This window comes from Pantherophis guttatus, chromosome 3, assembly GCF_059756535.1.
Source record: "Pantherophis guttatus breed Tessera chromosome 3, ASM5975653v1, whole genome shotgun sequence".
NCBI classification, from domain to species: domain Eukaryota; kingdom Metazoa; phylum Chordata; class Lepidosauria; order Squamata; family Colubridae; genus Pantherophis; species Pantherophis guttatus.
The window spans coordinates 82,045,479-82,067,680 of NC_142065.1; the positions used below are offsets into that span (position 1 = coordinate 82,045,479).

The window sequence follows — 22,202 nt, forward strand, 5'->3', positions numbered from 1 at the left end:
TTAAAGATGCTGAGTTAGAGGTCTTGAGGCCATGAGTTCTATTCCTGCCATAGGTATAAAGCCAACTGGATAGCCTTGGGCTAGTCCCACTCTCTCTCAGCCCTAACAAGAATGTAAGAGCAAGTCGCTCCTGGAATCTTGCCAAGAAAACTGCAGGGATTTATCTAACTAGCCACCAGTTGTCAACTGACCAAAGGAAAGAAAACAATTAAAAAAAAAAGTTCACAAAGATATTTATTTAAGAGATATATTTGGCAAAGATAATATTATTTTCCAGAATAAAACTGTAAAATTTAAAATTCAAAAATAATATATTCTGAATACAATCTTATCTAAGGAAACATTTTGACATTTAAATAGTATTACAAATTAAGTATGCATGTAAGTAATTATATAGCATTTTGGTAATTACAGTATTATCCATATAGCAAAATTGACTATCAATGAATTATTATAAACTGAAAAAGTAGAAAATGCTCAATTAGCGTTTGAAGGTCTCTCATCCTCAAAATTAAGATTTATTCTTCCCCACTGATAAAATATTGTGTTTATGAGCATTAGAAAAGGCCATCAAATATGCCAAGAAAAGGCTTAATATCACCATTATCATCATGCTGATGCCTAGGACAAAAAAAAAGCACAAAAGAAGATATTATTTTTACTATATTAAACCCTATAATATTACTAAAAATTAATATAAAATTATAAAAATTAAGAAGTAATCACTAAATTAGTAGACTAGTGAAATGCTGTGGACATAGTATACCTAGATTTCAGTAAGGCATTTGACAAAGTAGATCACAATCAACTTCTTGGTAAGCTAGACAATATCACCACCAGATGGATTTGTAGCTGGCTGACAAACCATACTCAACAAGTAGTCCTTAATGGTACTACATGCACATAGAGAGAAGTAAGCAGTGGGGTACCACAAGGCTCCATCTTAGGCCCAGTACTCTTCAATATCTTTATAAATTGCTTAGATGAAGGAATAGAAGGGGAACTCATTAAATTTGCAGATGATGCTAAACTGGTAGGAATAGCCAACACCCCAGAAGACAACTCAGGATCCAAAAAGATCTTGACAAACTTTCAAGTTGGGCCCTAACTAAGGTGACCAGATTTTAACATTGGTAAAGTGGGACATCCACCATTTTGTGGGTGTGGCTTGGAGGTCATGTGACTGGGTGGGCGTGGCTAGCTGGTCATGTGACCGGGTGGCCATGGCTATGTGTATAGAAAAAAGTCATTTCTGACAGGTCCTCGCACTTTTGACTGGTCCTCACACTTATGACCATCCTCACATTTATGCCCGTGCAGCATTCTTAACAACCATGTCACTCATTTCACAACTGCTTCTCTTCACCATGGTGATAAGATAGGGCAAAAAACGTAAAATGTGAGGACAGTCGTAAGTTTGAGGACTGGTCAAAAGTGCGAGGACCAGTCAAAAATAACTTTTTCAGCCCTCTGAGTAGTCCATATGCATAAAAGGATACAGTAATAGAGAGGGATGAAGGAAGGAGAAGAGAGATGGAAGAAGGAAGGAGAGAGAGGGAAGGAAGAGAAGGGAGGAAGGAAAGGAAGGGAAATTAGAGTAGGAGTGAGGGTAAGAGAGGGAGGAAGAGAGGAGGAGAAGGAGAAAGGAAGAGGAAGTAGGGAGGAGAAGAAGAGGGGGGGGAGAGAAAGTAAGAAGGAAAGAAAAGAGAGAGGTGGTAGGTTTGAGGAGAAAGATTGCTGTACAAAAAAAAAAAGATGAAAGGGAAGAAAGCCAACCCCAAACAAATATAAAGATATTAAGATAAAGAATGAATTGTTAAACTTTAAAGAATAAAAGAGAACAAATATGAATAAATAGCAATAATTACAAACATACAATGTATTTTCTTTGAACAGAATATTTGGCCGGTTCACAAATTTAAACAGTGTTTAGTCATTTCAATTAAATTTACAATTTCTATATTTCCTTTTTGCCATATTTATTCCTCATCTATTTTTTAAAAAACCAATATTACCCTTCATCCTCATCTCTTAATCAAATCTTAATCAAATTCAATTTTTCCCTTCTATTCTATATTATACCCCTTCCCATTGTCATCTATTTTTATATCTATCCTCACATTGGTTAATTATGTAATTATGTAATACAGTTGTTTAATACAAATTCAACATTTTAATATAAATCAGTTAGTTATATAACTATCTTTTTTGTATATTAATCAATATGAACATGAATATTCCAATTATTTCCATGCAATCCAATTTCTTACAAATCAATTAATTATATTTACCAATAATAATAAACCAAATAATTTCCCCCATATATTCCTCCAAACCACAACTTAACCATTTCTGCTTTCAACACAATATACAATTAATAGTATCTCAATTATTACAATTCCCTAGTTAAATAGAGCTTTTTTTCTTTTCTGTTTTAAAATCTTGAACTCTCCTCTTTTGCCCTAAATTTCCCATTGTTTGCAGTTTTGCACCTACCTTTTTTGGTGAGGAAAAAGAAAAAGAAATCTCTCTCTGCCTCATTTTGCCACGTTGCAGCAAAGACCCTGCTTACTTTCAGTTTCGCTTTTAAAGCATAGTTAGGGGGAAAAAAATCTCCAGCACTCTGCAGCTAGCAACTACAGAGCCCTGAGCAAAACAGCTGAGAGCAAATCAGCTGAGAGTCGGGAAGCCGATCTAATCAACTTGTGCTAATTAACCTATGCTGAAGCTTTAAGGGACTGTTTTTTCTATTTTAGCAGGCATCGATCTACTCATTTGTTTTCTTTTAACACTGATCAGCCCCGCGGCAAGAGTTTAAACAGTTTTTTTCCCTCTAGCCATCAGCTGGGACTCAGAAGGCAGCCGGAAGCAACCCACCACTGCGCCCTGCATTCTTTCCAAAAATCGGGACTTTTTTAAAATGCCACGGGACGCGGGACAAATTGTTCAAAAGCGGGACTGTCCTGCCAAAAGCAGGACGTCTGGTCACCTTAGCCCTAACCAACAAAATGAATTTTAATGTGGAGAAAAGCGAAGCTTTACATTTAGGCAGAAAAAAATCAAAGGTATAAGTACAGATTAGGCAAGACCTGGCTCAAAAGCAGTAACTGTGAGAGGGACCTTGGAGTCTTAGTGGATGACATTTGAATTTGAGTCAGCAATGTGCAGCAGCAGCCAAAAAAGCTAATACAATCCTGGGTTGTATAAACAGAGACATGGAATCAAGATCATGTGAAGTATTAGTGCCGCTTTACAAAACCCTAGTAAGACCACACCTGGAATACTCCAACCAATTTTTGGTCACCATACTACAAAAAATATGTTGAGCCTTTGGAAAAAGTTCAGAGAAGAGCAACTAAGGTGATCAAAGGCCTGGACCAGGGGTCCTCAAACTTTTAAAACAGGGGGCCAATTCATGGTCCCTCAGACTATTGGGGGTGGCCAGACCAGCTGAGTGGGCATGGCTAGATGGTCATGTGACTGGGTGGGTGTGGCCAATTTAGCAGTGTATTTAAACAATACACACAAATTAAACTTTAATTTATTTTGCTCCTGGGGGTGTTTTATTTGCCTTTGTTTGCATGTTGCTCTGTTGGTTGACTTTACTTTTTACTAGATCATTTTAAGTTGTTTAGGAGTCTAGTGGTCCACTTCAGGAAACTCAGTTTTGCAGTAATTCGTCTCAGCCTCAAGGAGCTTACAATCAACAAGTCTCTTTCTCTCTCTTTCTCTCCCTACCTCCCTTCCTCTCCCTCTCTTTGTCTATCTCTCTCTCTCTCTTTCTCTCTCTCTCTCTCTCTCTCTGTCCCCTGGGGGGAGAAGGAACCCTTGAACTGGTGCTGGGTGGTGGGAATCTGATGTCCAGAGGCCGATGAGTGACGTGCTGAAGACCAGCTGGCTGGCGGGGAGGTGGGGCAATCCCACAGTCTCCCCAAAATTAATACATCTCTTTTGCTTGAAACGTGAAGACTAGTTCAGCCAGCAGGTGGGTGAGCGGGCGGCCCTCCTCCTCCAATCCAGTCCCCCATCCACATGCCCTGTTTTTGCCCCCCCGGCCCCCAGAAGCACTCTGCCACTCCCCCGCCTCCTGTAGCACTCTGCTGGCCAAAAACGGGCCCATTTTGGCCTCCCAGGGCCTCTGTGTGCCCCATTTTTGGCCTCCCTGGCCTCCAGAAGCACTCTGTTGGCCAAAAATGTTGGCCTTACCTTCCAGTTCCAGCCCATGGGCTCACAAAGGTAAGTCTTGCGCTTGGCTGAAGGGTGGGGGTCAGCGGGTGGGTGGGGCGATGTGGCCAGGGCAGCCTCATGGTCCTACGTGGGCTGGATTAATGATTTTGGTGGGCCATACCTGGCCCGCGGGCTGTAGTTTGAGGACCCCTAGCCTGGACACTAAACCATATGAAGAATGGTTGCAGATTTTGTGTCTGGCTAGTCTAAAGAAAAAGAAAAATTAGGGGTGACATGATAGCAGTATTCCAGTATTTGAGGGACTCCACAAAGAAGAGGGGGGGGTCAACATTGAGAATAAAAGATAAAGATAAAGAGGAGTTGATGTATTTCAAGACATGGGATAAATTTTATGATTGGTTAGAAAAGAAAATGAATAAGGACGTAGAGATAAAATAGATAGAGAATAGATGGGAGAAAAGAATTAGAAAAATAGATACCCAGATGATGTCAAGTAAAAGGAGAAAGGGGGGGTGGGATAAAAGAGAAAAAAGTGAGATATTATAAAAATGTACGCAAATGATGAAATAAAAATAAATAATAATTGAATAAGAAATTGAAATGAGAATAAAGATAATTAGGAAATCGGGGCTGCTCGAATACCACTTTAGATTGAACTGAAAAGGGAAACAACAGGAGCGAGGGAAAGGAGTAGAGAGAGAGGAAGGGAGAAGAGAGAAGAGGAGAAAGAAGAAAGGGAAAAGGAGAGGAAGAAAAGGGAGAGGAAAGAGGACTAGAAGAGAAGGCTAGAAGGGGGGAAGAAGAGAGGAGTGGGGGAAGAGAAGGGGAATTCTGTTTCACCAAGCCGGGCTAGCATAAATTTCTTCTAATTGTTCTAAATTTTATGCTGAAGATTCTTAACTGATGAGTTTTTTATCCAAATTGGTTTAATTATTTTAAATTGCTTTATTTCACATTTTATATGACTGTTTGACTGTTCACCGCCCTGAGTCCTTCAGGAGAAGGGCGGTATAAAAATTAAATAAATAAATAAATAAATAAGGAAAGAGAAGGAGAGGAAGAACAAAGGAAGTAGGAGGAGAAACAGGAAGGAAGGGGAGGAGAAGAAATAATGGTTGGAAACTAATCAAAGAGAGAAGCAACCTGGAATTAAGGAGAAACTTCCTAACAGTAAGGACAATTAACCAGTGGAACAGCTTGCCTCCAGAAATTGTGGGCGCTCCATCACTAGAGTTTTTAAGAAGAGATTAAACAGTCACTTATCTGAAATGGTATAGGTTCGCCTGCTTGACCAGAGGGCTGGGCTAGAAGACTTCCAAGGTCCCTTCCAGCTCTATTCTATTCTACTATTTTTAACATAATATGGAAGAACTATTAAACCAAAATATCGTGCTAAAGTATAAATATTAGTAGGATCTGCAAATTGAACAGAGAATTTACTCCTGGAAACCACTGTATCATTTCAGAATGACAATAGTCCTGATACTGATCTGGAGGAAGAAAAAAGCGTTCCAGGATTTTCTAGAATATTTCATTCCTGAAACAATGACTTTTGTACAGCCTTAATGATTTGCATGTCTTGTCTTATGTCAACAATGAGCATTCTCAGGGCTGTAAAGAGGACAGTCAAATATCCATTAACGCAGTCAGGAAGAAAACATTTAGAATCTATACTTTGGAGCACACAGAGACTTAGCACTGTGTACTGCAATCGGCAATCTTCTGTGTTTATAGTTTTACTGTTCTCTGAAATAAAGAAACTAGTTGAGTTGTGTCTATATGCAGTTATAGAAAGTTCAGATTTGCAGCCATGCTTGGGAGAAATCTGAAATATGTAGTAGGAAAATAAAAAGAGTTGGTGAGTTTATGCCTTTTGAAATACATGTTCAGAAATCATTATGAAAATTTCAGTTTGGATATTCTATTAAAATGTTTCTTAATACCTAAGATCAGCTCCCTTTGTCATAGTTCTGTTAGTAATAAAAAAGTCTCCCTTTCCAGCAACTTGGTAAGATCTCAAGGTTGTTTCTGAGGTTGTAGTTAATTGTGCCATTTTCAGATTTTCTGGTGGATTATATTCTTCTTGAAGTCTAGACTGTAACAAACCCCCCAAAACAAGTAGATACATTTAGCATCATATGATCAACGGTTTACTTCTATATTACATAAGTTTACACAATTGAATCTTGGAAATATAAACTGAAGGCCTAATATTATACTAGGATGATTCTATGCCATATTGCACTAAGAACATTTCTCAAGGGTCCAAGTATCAAAAGTGACACTAAGTTAAATAATATTTCCCAATGTTTTTCTCCCTATAAAATGTTCTAGTTAAACTTAAAATGGATACTTCTTTAGCAAAAATGTGAGGAGGTAGGCTCTGAATGTAAGGCATTGCAGGCCACATTGCAGAGGTGGGTTTCAGCAGGTTCTGACCAGTTCTGGAGAACCAGTAGCGGAAATTTTGAGTAGTTCGGAGAACTGGTAGTAAAGATTCTGACTGGCCCCACCCCCATCTATTCTCTGCCTCCCAAATCCCAGCTGATTGGGAGGAAATGGGGATTTTGCAATAACCTTCCCCTGGGTTGGGGACGGAATGGAGATTTTATTGGATCCTTCCCCTGCCACGTCCATCAAGCCACTCCCACAGAACCGGTAGTAAAAAAATGTGAAACCCACCACTGCCACATTGGTCCCATGGACTGGCATCTTGCTATCCATAACATAGTAGATCAACTACAGAACTAAGCAATGGGAAAAAATATCACTTACAATATTTTTATTTCCATATTCTATATGTAATTTGCTACTGGATGGAGGAGTCAGTGAAGGAGAGTAAGAATTTTGTAAACAGATATCAGGTTTTGTTTTATCTGTAGAATAACTAAAAAAATGAAATAGAATCCAAAACAAAATTAAATACTGCAAAATAAAAGATTATAAGATTTTAAAAGACAGCAAGGTGCTACCACAATAAATTATGTAACATTTTGGAGCATTTTCATTCTAAACATATAAGAAGGTGCGTAATAACAGTAGGAAATATATACATCTCTGCATTCCACTCTTAATATATTTAGGATGTTTCTGCAGAAGTTTTATTTACAAGATTGATCTGATACCATGATTCAGTTTGCATTAAAGAGAAAATATTTGCATACAGAAAAGATTTTGTGCATATATAACTTATACTTGTGAACCAGAATGGCCTTTTTAAAAAATAATAAACATATCTTCCTATGCAAAAGCAGTCTGTTAGAAACAGCCAGAAGACAAGTGGGATAGTGTATCTCTGGGGGATTTACATTTGAAAATCTTCGTATATGCAAGCATAACTGAAGATACATAAGTAGTTATTTTATTACATTATAGATACCTTTTAAAAAGTACCCCAGGAGGCTTTTTCTCAGTGTTTTGGAAAAATGATGTATTTTTTCTCAAATTCTGGATGCATGTGTTTCTGGATTTCAGGGGAGAAGATTCTAAAACATAAAAATAATGCCAAACATCTTGCAAATAGTATCTAAAGATAACTGAAATTGATCTGATATATCTATCATTTTAGTACCGTACTATAATAAAATCTTGGCTGATTTTGAAAAAAAAGATAAATGGGGTTGGCCTTTGTTTGATAAAAGAAATCAAACAGTTGTAGCCTAAATTGGGAAGTAAAAAGTAATCCTGTAAAAAGGTAGTGGAAAGCTACATCTGCATTTTTGTCAAATATTCACACTAATATTTCAATTTAGTTACCAGTTAAGCAAAACAGAATCTTTATCAAAACAAAAGCTAATCAATCATACAGAATGCTTATTTGTGGTTTAAATCTAACTTCTTACTCAGTGATATACTGCAAAGTAAATCTTTCTCATAACATCTTGTCTATATTCATAAAATCAATACACAGAAAGATCAGATATGACAATTAAGTGTATCTGGTGTTCCAAAGTGTTCCAAATTATTACGGAATTATCCGGGCATGCCATTATGGGTATGCTATGTTATGTTTTAGAAACTGTATTCTATTATTCTATTTACCTCTTTTTATATAACAAAAATAATATTTTAGCCCCTTGTTAAAAACATTTTTTTGCACTGTATTTGTGACTGGAGAGGTTTTCTTTTTTGGCTGAAACTAATAATGCAGATTTTATATACAAAATATTAGTACATAGTTTAAACTAAAATTAGCTACTACATTTAATTTTTACCTGGATTTTTTAACTTCTGCATATTAGCATTGCTGTGTACAAAACTCTCATCATTATAATCATTCCAAATTTCATTTCCTAATTCAAAATTTACATTCAAAGTTTCAGAAAACAAAGAGATGCTTTTATCTGCATCAGTCAAGTTGCTCATTGAAGATTCTTCAAGACTTTCATGTGAGCTCATTGTCAGGTTATTCTTTTCATCAGATTGCTTGATAGCAAAGAAACCTAAAATTTGACAAAACAATAATATTCCAATGTAATTTCTTACATGATTAAAATAATAAATTTATCCAATTTAAACAAAGACAAGTAAATCCACAACACCATTTTTGGAAGCAGGTATCATGTTTCTAATATGGAGCAGATATTTATTTATAAAATGTGCATTTGATTGCATTTATTTTTACAAGCTTTTCTAATTATTATATACTGATCTGAAACATTTATGTTCAGATACTTATGACACTGGCTTGGACAGTAAATGTATTATTTGGTGTCAAAAATCTATGAAATAAGAATATTCTTGGATAATAAAGATAACCCAGTTATTTCTTTATGTTACCATATAATGAAGTGAAGAAGCATGATGTTCCAAATACGTAATGCAATTAATTTATATAATTGAAACTACAGGAATTAAAAGAACTGAACTGTGACTAAATTGTGGCCGAGTAAAATAAATGTTAAGAATCATTAGAAATGTACCATTCATTTTGCGAACTTCAGTTTCTGGTTGAAATGTTTGACAGACATTAGAACTGTAGATGTCTTCTTGTAAAGGGGATCTTGGATGTTGTACATGTTCTAATCTTTAGAAAAATAAAATAATTAGAATCAATATTATAGTGAAATAAATTTGAGATTATTATTAAAGAAAACAAATAATTTCCTTTTCCTACACAGTACAACTTGATGCCATTATTTCTAAAGTAATTATGCATTTCCAGCATCTTCCTGTAATTGCTACTGCCCAGTTATAGGTGCCTGCTTGCTTTAGCTGGGCAACTGGAAGGACCTTTATGCCTTGTGTTTTTAGCCCTTCCTCTGAGAAATACCTCCTGTCCTATGTGTATGTTATTGGCTTAAATTCTATCTATCTTCCCCCGTGGGGCTTTTGCCTCTCCTAGTTTAGGAGTTTAAATTTAGATGATATACAGTATAGTCATAACTAACACAGCGCTTCATCTTGGCATGCCCCTTAATTTCTTCCAGATATTGAACTTCAGTATACAGTAATTTAGCAACACCCCCAGATTATGTTGTCTCCTCAGTAAATCAACAGAACCATAACCCGCATACTATTTATTCAAGTTATTCTATATTCATTTTACAAGCATGTTTTAATGCCCTTCCTTCTGCAGTTATAGATGGCAGTTATAAAGGAATCCCTTGTGTTTCAGGTGAAACTGAAACACTAGAATATGTTTCTCTAAGATGTAAATTCTATGCAGAACTATGTTGTCAATTAATTCACTTTTTGGAAACATTGCCTTGCCCCCAGATCAATGTTATTTATCTAGAAGTTTTCATAAATCACAAACATCCTGAAATCATTGTTTTAACATTCAAATGTTGCACTATAGTGATCAAGCTACTAATCTAGATTTCTTATTAAAGGTATGTCATATATTAAACTGTTAACGTTATTATATTTTTGGATTGTACCAGAGTTATTCTAATTTATGTCTTACCAATCTTGAGCTGAAATAAAGAAAGACAATGATGATAGATGACTCTTACTGTTACTACAATACCTTGGCAATCCTGGAAGAAAAGCTTTTGGAATATAACTAAATTGTTTAAGATCGACTTTTTGAGATTTATTTGACATCTGCATCTAAAATGTAGAAAAAGATTTTTATTATAATATACAGGTACACGTATATTAGTTTCTTGTATACAACTAGAAAATGAGAAACCATCACTAATAAAAAAAACTATATATGAACATTATTTTCTTTACTTGATACATTTTTATATCGTAGAAAATAGCTCTTTGTATATGTGTGTAGAGCAAGAGAGAGATCTACTTATCTATGGTTGAGAGTTTTCTATGGTTAAGATTAGGAACAAGGAGTTCTAATCCTCCCTCGGAAGCCAGCTGGGTGATGTTTTGGACCTGTTATTCTCTCTCTTCGATCCAGAAGCTGAAAACTATCTTGCTGCCAAGATGTCTATGGAGATTCTCAGTCATCCAAGTCATGGTTGTCCCAAAAGTGCTTTTTCAAAAGGCAACTGGACTTTCTGATTTTTCTTTGAAGATGTTTCACTTCTCATTCAAGAAGCTTCTTCAGCTCTAATTAGATGGTTAAGTTCATTTCTGAGAGTACAACATACTGAATTACTTGTTGCAGGTGGGCCCTTTGAATCCTCCTCCACAAGTCCAATATATAGAGCTGAAGAAGCTCTTGGATGAAAAGTGAAATGTCTTCGAAGGAAAAACCAGGAAGTCCAGTTTCCTCTTAAAAAAGCACCTTTGGGACTTGCTACTAACATGTACTAAACTAACATAATAGATAACAGGGCATAACCTTCAATGAAAAGAGCTTTATATGGGAATGGATTGATTTGGAATGATAGTGATTTTAGTGAATGGCAGCTTTGAATTATGCAAAGATCTCAGCAAACAAAGGGTGGCTATAAATCTATTTATAGTTTATTATTACAATGTATTATAGAAATATAATTTATTATATTTCACTCACTATTATACTTGTAATCAATTTATGGTAGGAAAAAAACTCCTACAAAAGGGAAGAATAGTTTGAAATTTGTAAATTTGTTTAACTTTAGCAAAGGGGAAGACTAGATGGCGATTCCATAGAAATAAAAATGATTGCACTGTAAAATCTTAAGAACAGAGTATAAACGTTATCCCCCAAACCCTGCTAAGATGGCAGGCAAGAAGCATTGTCAAACTTTTGTCTGCAAAAAGTAGCATAATGTACAATATCCAATCTTAGTTTATTATTCAATTGAACAATCATATTCAAATTAGCTACTAATGTTTAAAGAAATCATATATTGCCAAAATGCACTTTTTTTTTTCATTTTAAAGCTACCTCCTGTGGAATACTGGTATCAGCTTTTATACTTATTCCAAATAAATGGTCTAGAAGATTATAAAACATTTATTTCCCAATAATTTTTCTGGAATAATTTGTACTGTCACCTTAATCTTTTTTGTAGGCATTTTTAATGTTAATATAATATTCCACCTCTTTTCTTATTTCACAGGAAATATTCAACCTTAGATATTATATTTCAGTAACAAAAATGGTCTTAATTTCAAATAGTTATTCTATATTAAAAGGGCACTCAAATTCTTTCAAATTCATATACCTTTAGTCGTTTGACTGGGGGAATGACAGATTCAGCATTCCTGTTTCTTAAGTCAGTAAGATATGAAGAAAAAGCTGACTCATTCTTCATATTAGATTTCTCTGAAACTCCAATTTTACCTTAAAAATGTAATATATATTTTTATTTTATATTTATATTTTATTTTTGTTACAGAAAACTACAAACAAAAGAAAAATAATTCATAGAAGTTTCAAATAAACTCGTGTGTGACAACAACCAACCACTTCCATTTTATTGGCAACATTGCATGTACGAATTATTTCTAAATAATTCCTAAATCCATTTTTAATGACAAAAAAACCCAGAAGCTGTGAGGAATATAACATAGTTATGAATAAATTACAGTGATAATCTGTTCATTTTTATTGATTTTTGGTCTCTTTTTTAATATTACTCATCCAGATGCACATCTTTTTAAATTGTTTGTGGGTTTTGGGTATGTATTGTATGCTAGGAGTCCCCAACCCCTGGGCCATGGACTGGTACCAGGCTGCGGCCTGTTTGGAATCAAGCTGTGCAGCTGAAGGTGAGCAGCAGGTGAGCAAGCAAAACTTCATCTGCGCATGTGCTGGATCTAGGTTGCATATGAAACCATCCATCACCCCTCATCCAGAGAAAAATTGTCTTCCATGAAACTAGTCGCTGTTGCCAAAAAGATTGGGGACCACTGTTGTACTCCGTTAAGAATCTGTCATGTTCCAAATGTAAAACTTCCTCCAATATAGCCACTTTTAAAAGTGTTTACATTTATGAGCATGTCCACATTTCAACACTCAAGAGGTTGAGTGAATCCTTCTCATAATGCTTTACATGCAAACTGTATCATTCATAAGTTACAATAAGAAAAAAAAACTCACAACAATCATGTCCACATGTTTCTTTATTTTTGCAGTGGTGATTGCATTTTCTATTTCCATTCTTTATGCTTAGTGATTCTTGGCTACAAGTGGCTTCTTTTGTTTTATGTTAATTTGATGGCATAGAAGAAAAAAAACTTTAAACTTTCTATCAGAATCAAATACATGGTAATCAGTGAAAAATTGCAGCCTTTGCACATTATTTTACTGTTTTTTCCACAAATTCTATAAGGTAATATGTAAGTGAAGAAGGAACGTGTAGAAAATATTTGAGAATGATCATGTAGAAAACAGTAGGTGCTTAGTAGGTGATAAGCCTACTAAACGTTTACTATAATTTAAGTGAATTTATCCATAATTTACAAGTGTATATACACTGACACTTCAATGTCAGAACAAAAGGATAAGACATAAAGTATACATTCTGTTTCTAAAAAGTTTGTACCAAATTAAATCCCACTGTGTTCACTAAGGCTATGCCTGGAAAATTTATCTGAGGATCCTACAATTTAAATAAAAACTAAGTAAAATATTCAGATTCAAAAAACAAAATACATATACATATACATTAGGGATCCATTTTATATATTATTTTTAATGAATTGGCCTAAAATCATAACAATGTTACATGCTATTTAAAGTATTAGAAACAAACTTTAAAACAACAAAAACCCGTCAGAATTCTAGTGCTACTTATCATCACAAAGAGAATACCTTGGGCAAATTTCAAATGCCTACTAAATAAGTAGGATTTGCATTTTGAATATTAAACCCAAAAGCACATTGATTTTTCTTGTTTGCCAACTCTTCTCATAATTCTCATAATTATTTTAATATTCTGCAATCAAAAACTTCTGAAGTAGGCCTGTACCCTTTAAAGTCATACATTATTCACCATCAAACCAAGTTCTGACATCAAACACTTATGTACCATACCTAAAATCTATTCTGCTTCTAGCAATAAATATTTAGTATGGAATTTTTGTTTACCTTTATTTGTTCTTAATTTTGATGACCCTATTGAAGATATCTGAGAGATATTAGGTTTTCCATGAGTGATCATGATTCCAACCTTCTTTGGTCCCAAGTAAAATGGTTTATATCTCTGCTGAATATCCAATCCAACTATTAGGGAAGAAAATTATATAATTATGTATGTATGTATGTATGTATGTATATTTTATACACACACACACACACACACACACATATACATATATATATATATATATGTAAAAAGTTAAAATCTTGGGTGTTTTCCCGCGTCATTATAAAATCCTGGCTAAGATCCCAGCTCAGAATCCTCTAAATTCCCAAACAAAAACCCTTTGTAAGGTCTTTTCAAAAACTCTGGCTGAAATCCTTTAACCAACACTTTAAAGGTTAGGCAACGTTTTGACAAGCTCGCTACCTTGTCATCTTCGGGCCTTTATTATCAATTTAGAAGCTGTGGGTCATGCTTTATTATACTAGCTGCAGCCTGAATGCGTGTTAACGGTCCAGTTTTCTCTGGTTCCCTATTACCAACTGTCAACTGCAAAGAGGTAAGAATTCTAGTAGGCATCACAGCACCACTGGTTGCCTGTTGAGCTCTTAGCATATCTTCTGGCTTGGTTCTCTCTCTCTCCCTATTGCTAGCTATCAACTGCAAAGAGGAAAGGGTTCTTGCATGCATTACAACACCACTGGTTGCCTGTTGGGATCTCTGCCTATCCTCTGATGTTAAAATTCGAGTTTCCCTCAGTGCAGGTTTCCGAATACTTGATAACCTAGAGGCGTCATCTCGTCTATTCATATTCTGCGGCCTCTTTTCAATTTCGATAGCCTCCCTAATTATTCTCTTATTAAGATGTTCCTCTTTTACCACTGTTCTAGCCTTGTTGAAATCTATATTATGTCCCGTGGCCTTCATGTGTTGTACCAAAGAAGAAGTTTGTTCTTCCTTTTTCACTGCATTTTTATGTTCTTCTAAACGCACACTTATTCGTCTATTTGTCTGTCCAATATAAGATGACTGACAGGAGGTACATGGTATTTCGTATATTCCTTGATTTTCCAGCTCAATTTTATTCTTGGGGTTTCTCAACATCATTGATATTTTTCTATCTGTGCAGAACACTGTGTTTATTTTTTGTTTCTGTAGTATCTTGCTAATTTTATCGGTGGTTCCTTTTATATAGGGCAGGATGGCTTTTCCCATCTTCTGTTCTTCTTCTTGGGTTTCTCTCTGTCCTAATGTCCCTTGTCGAATTATACTTTTAATTTTATTTTCGTGGAACCCATTTGTTATTAATACCCCTGTGAGAATCTGAAGCTCTTTTTGTACATGTGCCTGCTAGATGTTTAGTTCTAGTGATTAAAGTTTTGTGAGGGATGATGGTGTGAGTGTGCGTTTAGGTATCTATTTGTCTGTGTTTTCTTTTGGTAGACACTATGTCCTAGGGTGCCATCAGTTCTCTTATATAATAATACATCTAAGAATGGGAGTTGATTTTCAATCTCCATTTCCATAGTGAACTGTATCTTCGGATGCATGTTATTCAAATGTGCTAGAAAATTGTCTAGCTTGTCTTTTCCATGGGTCCAGATCACAAACATATCATCTACATATCTGAGCCATAATTTTGGTTTATAAGTAGTTAGTTCCAACGCCTTAATTTCTAATCCCTCCATGAACAGATTGGCAATAACTGGGGAGAGCGGTGATCCCATTTGTGTCCCTTGCATTTGTTTATATCTTTGCCCTTTGTACATGAAATAGGTGTTAGATAGGCAATGCTCTGCCAATTTTATGATGTGGTTTGGTGGGTGGTATTTATTTTTGATCGTTGCTAGAGCTTCTATAACGGGTACTTGGGTGGATAATGAGACCACATCAAAGCTTACAAGTAGGTCACCCTGCTCTATGCATTGGTTTCTCAGAACGTCTATGAGATGATATGAGTTCTGCACATAAGAAGCAATCGATTCCGCAAACGGTTGTAGTTGTTTGGCTAAATACTTAGCCAAGTTTTGTAGCGGAGAGTCTATAGAGCTAACTATGGGTCTGAGAGGTATGCCCTCTTTATGTATTTTTGGGAGGCCATATAGTTTTGGAGTTTTCGATGACTTCTCTCTAGGGATGATTGTTTGTTGAACTTCTTTATCTATGGGATTGGCCTTTATCTTGGTTTTGGTAGTTTTTTCTAAATATGTGGTTGGATCAGTATTTAAGGTTTTATATGTAACGTCTTGGAGGAGCTCGAGCAACTTTTTGTCGTAATCCACTGTATTCATTATCACCATGGCATTACCTTTGTCTGCGGGCAGTATGATTATGCTGTCATCCTTTCTTAGTTCCTGCAATGCTCTATATTTTTCTCTGGGCAGGTTTTTTTGGGGGGGTTTACTAGTGCAGATAATGTTAGTAACCTCATGCCTAATTTTATCAGCATCCTCAACATTAAGTTTTGTTAAGCTGGCTTCCACTTCACATATTATTGTTTCTATAGGAATTCTCTTGGGCGTTACTGAAAAATTAAAGGCTTTTGTTAAGACGCTTGTTTCTGCTGTAGTCAGCTCTCTATTAGAAACATTGTAAACTACCTTTTTCAGATGGTACTGTGCTACTCTAGGGGGTCTCCCTTGATTTTTTAAGTTTTCAAATTTCTTTTGATGTCTATTACTTTTGTAAAAGGTCTCAGTTTCAGCCCTCCAAATGGCCAGAAGTTTTATTTTGACCCACAGAATAGGGTGAACCTTATTACTTATTTTCAAATGCAGAGTTAATAAATCCTTGTTTGTTTGATCTAATAAGAACCTTTTGTTATGGAGTTCATTTCTCAATAATGCCATTTCTGTTCTATACACACACACACACACACACACACACACACACATGCACACATACACACATATATATTTGTGAACAGAAGAAAATCTAATTTTAATGCATATCCTACTTACTTGCCAATAGAATGTTACTACTGATGCATTTTGTATGGTAAATAGTATGTGACAGTGTAGTATTGGATTAAAAACTAATTTAAATATTGAAACATATATTTCACTTTTTCTCTTTCCAATGTTTTCTTTTCTATTGATTCTATCTTCCAACAAGGCAGCAGAGAGTGGAAGAAAATATAGGTATACATTCTATTAGGTAATAATAGCACTTGATCCACATCCAGGTCCACATGATCTAGGAGCTATATACTAAGTAAAACGTACATATTATACACACATATTTACTTGCCACTGTAAAAATAATTCTAGTTATTAATATTATAAAATACTAATTATATTATATAATATATATATAATAACTCAAGGTGATGAATATCCTTTCTTGTACTTTCCCCACAAAAATCACCATGTGAGGTGATTTGGTCTGAGTGACTGGTCCAAAGTCACCCACTTGGCTTTCATGGCTAAGGTGTCACATTTCCACAGTTTCTAGCCTAAAGACTTAACCACTAGATTAAACTAGTTTATAAACTTCAACCTCATTCCAAGCTCCATTCTTAAAACACAGTTATATAAATGTGCTATTATCTCCTATGACAACCTTTGTCAATCTGTTGTTGGGCTTCTCAGATAGTTTGGTGATCATTGTTTAAGATATTTCAATAAATAACTTTTGTTTCAGATCTCCATTGCTTTTTGTTCAAATTCACTGGATGACTTTTTTCCATGACACAATATAACGTAAAGCAGAAATGCAGTTTCACTGTAAAATCAGCATATAATAATTTAAGAAACATGAAAACCAAGAGGTTCTCAGTTTAAAACTTAGTAGACTTATTTTTAAAATCCAAATCCATAAATTAATTTACCATATTCAGAACTGATTAGATTTATATTAAGCTCATCAGAATTAACAGCTCTTCTCACTTCAATCTTTTTAGTCCAGTTTCCATTTTTCAGCAAAGCAGAATCCCTGCAAGTATATAATAAATCAATAGCTTAAAATTAAATATACAAAAATGCACAATTGTTAAAGTTTCTAAATAATTTAAATTTACTCACATAATCCTTTGTCTAAAAACCACATTATTATCATTATCTCCTATTACTAGAGTTGCATAATGAGAATCTGGAGCAGTTCTTTTTATCTGCATCTGTTCAAAATTGGTTAATATGATTGTCACTATGATTTCAGCTACTGCTTCGTTGTACTTTGCCAGCTTGAAAATAAATGACATACAATTCAAAAATAAAACTAGCTTTCGCATATGATATGGTAAATAAATATGAATAGATTGATATTGGCTGGAGTCAGATACCATGCTAAGCTATTTCAATGTTATGACACATGTGTAATGATGCCATTCTGCCCAATGCTACCATTACATAATTGGACTCCAAAGACTGATACGTATGTTACAGAATATAGAATAACAAAGTTGGAAGGGACTTCTAGTCCAACCCCTGCTCAAGCAGGAGACCCGATACCATTTTGGACAAATGGCTGTCCAATCATTTCTTAAAAATCTCCAGTGATGGAGCACCCACAACTTCTGAAGGCAAGCTGATGGCAAGAATTTCTCCTTAGTTCTAGGTTGGATATCTGTTTGGTAAGTTTCCAACCATTACTTCTTGCCTTGCCTTCAAATGCTTTGGAAAATAGGTTGACCCCTCTTCTTTGTGAGGTTCTCTCAAATACTGGAAGACTGCTGTCTTGCCACCCCTAGTTGTAGCATTTCTTTGATGATGTTGTCACTCATGTATAATTTCCCTGGCACTTGCCTTATTGTATACACAATGGTATTAACCAGCATTTAGAAAAGCAAGGCATATTCAAACTCAGGAGAAAACATGGGTGGTGAGGAGATGCCTATTAAGTAATTGCTATATTTAGTTCCTACATCATTCTTGCTAATTCTATGGTATGGATTATTAAATAATCCTATGCAGAGTTAGACAGTTTAAGAGCAAATGTCACTCATTAGTGATGAGGCAGACAGTATGACCAAATGGTGTTATCTTGCTACATTGTAATAAAGCATCTGCTGTTTTTGCCACAGAACTCAATTTCTCAATTTTTCCAATTTATGATTAGAAATCTTCACTATAGGCTTTCTAGTCTATCACTCTCCATACTGTACTAGCCAATACATTTGATTCCAGTACATCATAATGAACAATTGGCTCCGTAGTTTGAATACATTTTTGGGCAATTATTTAGTACAGCACCTAAATCACAAATGTATTTAATGAATATTTGCAAAACATTAGGAAGGATAGTTCTTTTCAATTCAGTTATTTTGTAGCAGGAACACAGAACAAAAATATACCTGCTCTATATTAAGTTCATATTTTGGAAGGTGTGCTACTGATTCTTTAATCTGATTTCCAAAAGGAGGATGTCTGTTCAAAATCTGGAAATTTAAATTCAGACAGCATTTATATTAATTTAGAACATAGACCAATATTTGCTAAACGAAGCATAAAAGCCATTTATAAAACATAGTCTTCCTAGCATTACATTGTTAGTATTGTTCTTTAAATCAATCAACATGGCAACAGTGCATTTTGGGATAATTTGTATCAGTTTGTCTGTCTTGCTTAGGGCACATCCACACAAACTTCTACCACTGACTTGAAAATGTCTTGTCAAATGTTCATTAAAAATGTATCTTGATGCAGATTTCCCCTCCTCCCCAGCCTATTACTGAAACAATTAACTTCAGATTCTTACAAACAGATGTGGAAATGCTGTTTTTAATCTTCTCTTAATACAAGCCTTGCATGATTTATGATATTTTGGCACCATCCATATAGATGACATAGTTTGTTTTTGTTTGTTTTTGTTTTTATTAAATTTATATACCGCCCTACTCCCGAAGGACTCAGGGCGGTGAACAGGCACAAAATAAAATACATAGATACAAAAGTTAGAAATATAATTAAAACCAGATTAAATAATTTAGCCCGAGACAATTAAAAATCCCAATAATTTAAAACAGATTAAAATTTCGATTTAAAAGAATTTTAAAACAGGGGAGAAAATTAGGCCAGGCCGGCTTGCTGGAATAGGAGGGTCTTAAGAGCACGGCGGAAAGTGCGCAGATCCGGGATCCTCCGTATCTCTGGGGGGAGCTCATTCCAGATAGTGGGTGCCCCTACAGAGAAGGCCCTGGGGGCCGCCAGTCGACATTGTTTGGCTGACAGCACCCGGAGGAGCCCCTCTCTATGAGAACGTACCGGCCGGTGGGAGGCTGTTTGTGGTAGTAGGTCCCATAAATAACCAGGTCCTAAGCCAATGAGCGCTCTAAAGGTGGTGACCAAAACCTTGAAGCGCACCTGGAAGACCACCAGGAACCAGTGCAGCTCACGCAGGAGAGATGTCACACGGGAGCGCCATGTTGCTCCCATAACCACCCGCGCGGCTGCACTCTGCGCCAGTTGGAGCCTCCGGGTGCTCCTCAAGGGGAGCCCCATGTAAAGAGCGTTACAGTAGTCCAGGCAGGAAGTGACGACGGCATGAGTGACTGTGTGTAGGGAGTCCCGATCCAGAAAGGGATGCAACTGGCGAATCAGGCGAACCTGATGAAAAATCCTCCTGGTCATGGCCGTCAGATGCTCTTCTAAAGACAGCCGTGAATCCAGGAGGACACCCAAGTTGCGAGCCCTCTCCGTGGGGGCCAGCGATTCGCCCCCAATAGTCAGCGATGGCGTCAACTGACTATATCGGGATGTCGGAAACCACAGCCACTCGGTCTTGGATGGGTTGAGCCTGAGCCTGTTCCTCCCCATCCAGGTCCGCACGGCGTCCAGACACCGGGACATCACTTCAAGGGCATCGTTGGGGTGGTCTGGGGTGGAGATGTACAGCTGGGTGTCATCAGCGTACTGGTGGTACTTCACCCCGAAACCACGGATGATCTCGCCCAGCGGCTTTACATAAATGTTGAACGAAAGGGGTGAGAGGACCGACCCTTGTGGCACCCCACATATGAGGGGCCTCAGGGTTGACCTCTGCCCCCCTGCCAACACAGACTGCAACCGGTCGGAGAGAAAGGAGGATAACCACCGTAATACAGTGCCCCCACCCCTAACTCTTCCAACTGGTGCAGCATGATACCATGGTCGATAGTATCAAAAGCCGCTGAGAGGTCTAATAGGACCAGGACAGAGGAGCAACTCCTGTCCCGAGCCCTCCAGAGATCATCAACCAACGCGACCAATGCCGTTTCCGTGCTGTACCCAGGCCTGAAGCCCGACTGGAACGGATCCAGATATGTCGTTTCATCCAGGTACTGGGGGAGCTGTCGCGCAACCACACTCTCAACAACCTTCACAACAAAACGAAGGTTGGAGATCAGACGATAATTAGCCAACACTGCCAGGTCCAGGGAAGACTTCTTGAGGAGAGGCCTCACCACTGCCTCTTTCAAGGCAGTGGGGAAGTCACCCTCACCCAACGAAGCATTTATAATCCCCTGGAGCCAGCCTCGCATCACCTCCCAGGAAGCGAGCACTAACCAGGAGGGGCACGGGTCCAATAAACATGTGGTCGTGTTCAGTCCACCCAGAATCCTGTCCATGTCATCAGGGGTCACAGGATCAAACTCATCCCAGGTAAAATTCTCAAGACCTGCCTCAGTCATCCCCCCTGGAACTACCCAGTCGGAATCCAGATCTTCCCGAATCTGAGTGATTTTGTCATACAGATATTGAACAAAATCCTCGGCTCTACCCTCCAAGGGATCCTCCCGCGCTTCCTGGTGGAGCAGGGAGCGGGTCACCCTAAACAGAGCGGCCGGGCGATTATCTGATGATGCAATAAGAGCAGCAAAATATGTACATTTTGCTGCTTTTATTGCCACTAGGTAATTCTTAATATGAGATCTTACCAGTGTCCGGTCGGATTCAGAAAGACTGGCCCTCCAACTACTCTCTAGGCATCTTTTCTGGCGCTTCATCTCCCTCAGCTCCTCAGTGAACCAAGGAGCTAGGTGAGATCGGCACTGGGTCAGAGGCTGCAAAGGCACGACCCAATCCAGAGTTCCAGCGGCCGCCCTATCCCAGGCGGCCACTAGGTCCCTAGTCGAGGCGTGTGCCAGAGCCTCAGGAAATGGCCCAAGTTCCATCTGGAACCTATCAGGTTCCATCAGGCGCCTGGGGCGGAACCATCTTACCGGCTCCGGCTCCCTGCAACGGGGTATAGTGGTTCGAATGTCAAGGCAAAGGAGAGAGTGATCCGACCATGACAAAGGCTCGGTGACTATGTCCCCTATCTCAAGGTCACTCAACCACTGTCCAGAGACATAAACCAGGTCCAGTGTGTTTCCCCCTATGTGGGTAGGGCCATGAATTGACTGGGTCAGGTCCATAGCTGTCATGGAAGCCATGAACTCCCGAGCCACCTCCGACATCTCACCCACGGATGGCAGGTTGAAATCCCCCATGACCATAAGTCTGGTTAGAGGCAGCAATCTGGTCAGGGAATAAAATCTAATAGTCCCTGCAATCTTAGTCCCTTAGACCAGGGTGATCTAAGCACCCTGTTATTAACACAGCTGCCTGCAATTACTGCTGGTTCGAATCTCTCCAAGGCTCAAGGTTGACTCAGCCTTCCATCCTTTCTAAGGTA

At 37.3% G+C, this 22,202-nt stretch overlaps 1 protein-coding gene across 9 annotated transcripts in view; it reads right to left on the reverse strand.

Annotated features, from left to right (window-relative positions):
- Window positions 1-211: 211 nt before the first annotated feature.
- Window positions 212-22,202, reverse strand: part of HFM1 (helicase for meiosis 1) — a 62,902-nt gene continuing 40,911 nt past the window's right edge. For 4 of the 9 annotated variants that reach the window (XM_034437206.3, XM_060690034.2, XM_034437205.3 and 1 more), the window contains 13 exons: window positions 18,901-18,984; window positions 17,633-17,790; window positions 17,440-17,543; window positions 13,616-13,750; window positions 12,626-12,721; window positions 11,748-11,866; window positions 10,160-10,242; window positions 9,111-9,214; window positions 8,403-8,630; window positions 7,568-7,673; window positions 6,964-7,075; window positions 6,132-6,283; window positions 212-621 (listed from right to left, as the gene is read on the reverse strand). In XM_034437206.3, the coding sequence (XP_034293097.2) occupies window positions 558-621; window positions 6,132-6,283; window positions 6,964-7,075; window positions 7,568-7,673; window positions 8,403-8,630; window positions 9,111-9,214; window positions 10,160-10,242; window positions 11,748-11,866; window positions 12,626-12,721; window positions 13,616-13,750; window positions 17,440-17,543; window positions 17,633-17,790; window positions 18,901-18,984 (1,545 nt within the window). In that variant the 3' untranslated portion in view covers window positions 212-557. The remainder of the gene's footprint in view (window positions 622-6,131; window positions 6,284-6,963; window positions 7,076-7,567; window positions 7,674-8,402; window positions 8,631-9,110; window positions 9,215-10,159; window positions 10,243-11,747; window positions 11,867-12,625; window positions 12,722-13,615; window positions 13,751-17,439; window positions 17,544-17,632; window positions 17,791-18,900; window positions 18,985-22,202) is intronic. The other 5 variants (XM_087889960.1, XM_034437202.3, XM_087889962.1 and 2 more) reach the window with 3 other exon arrangements.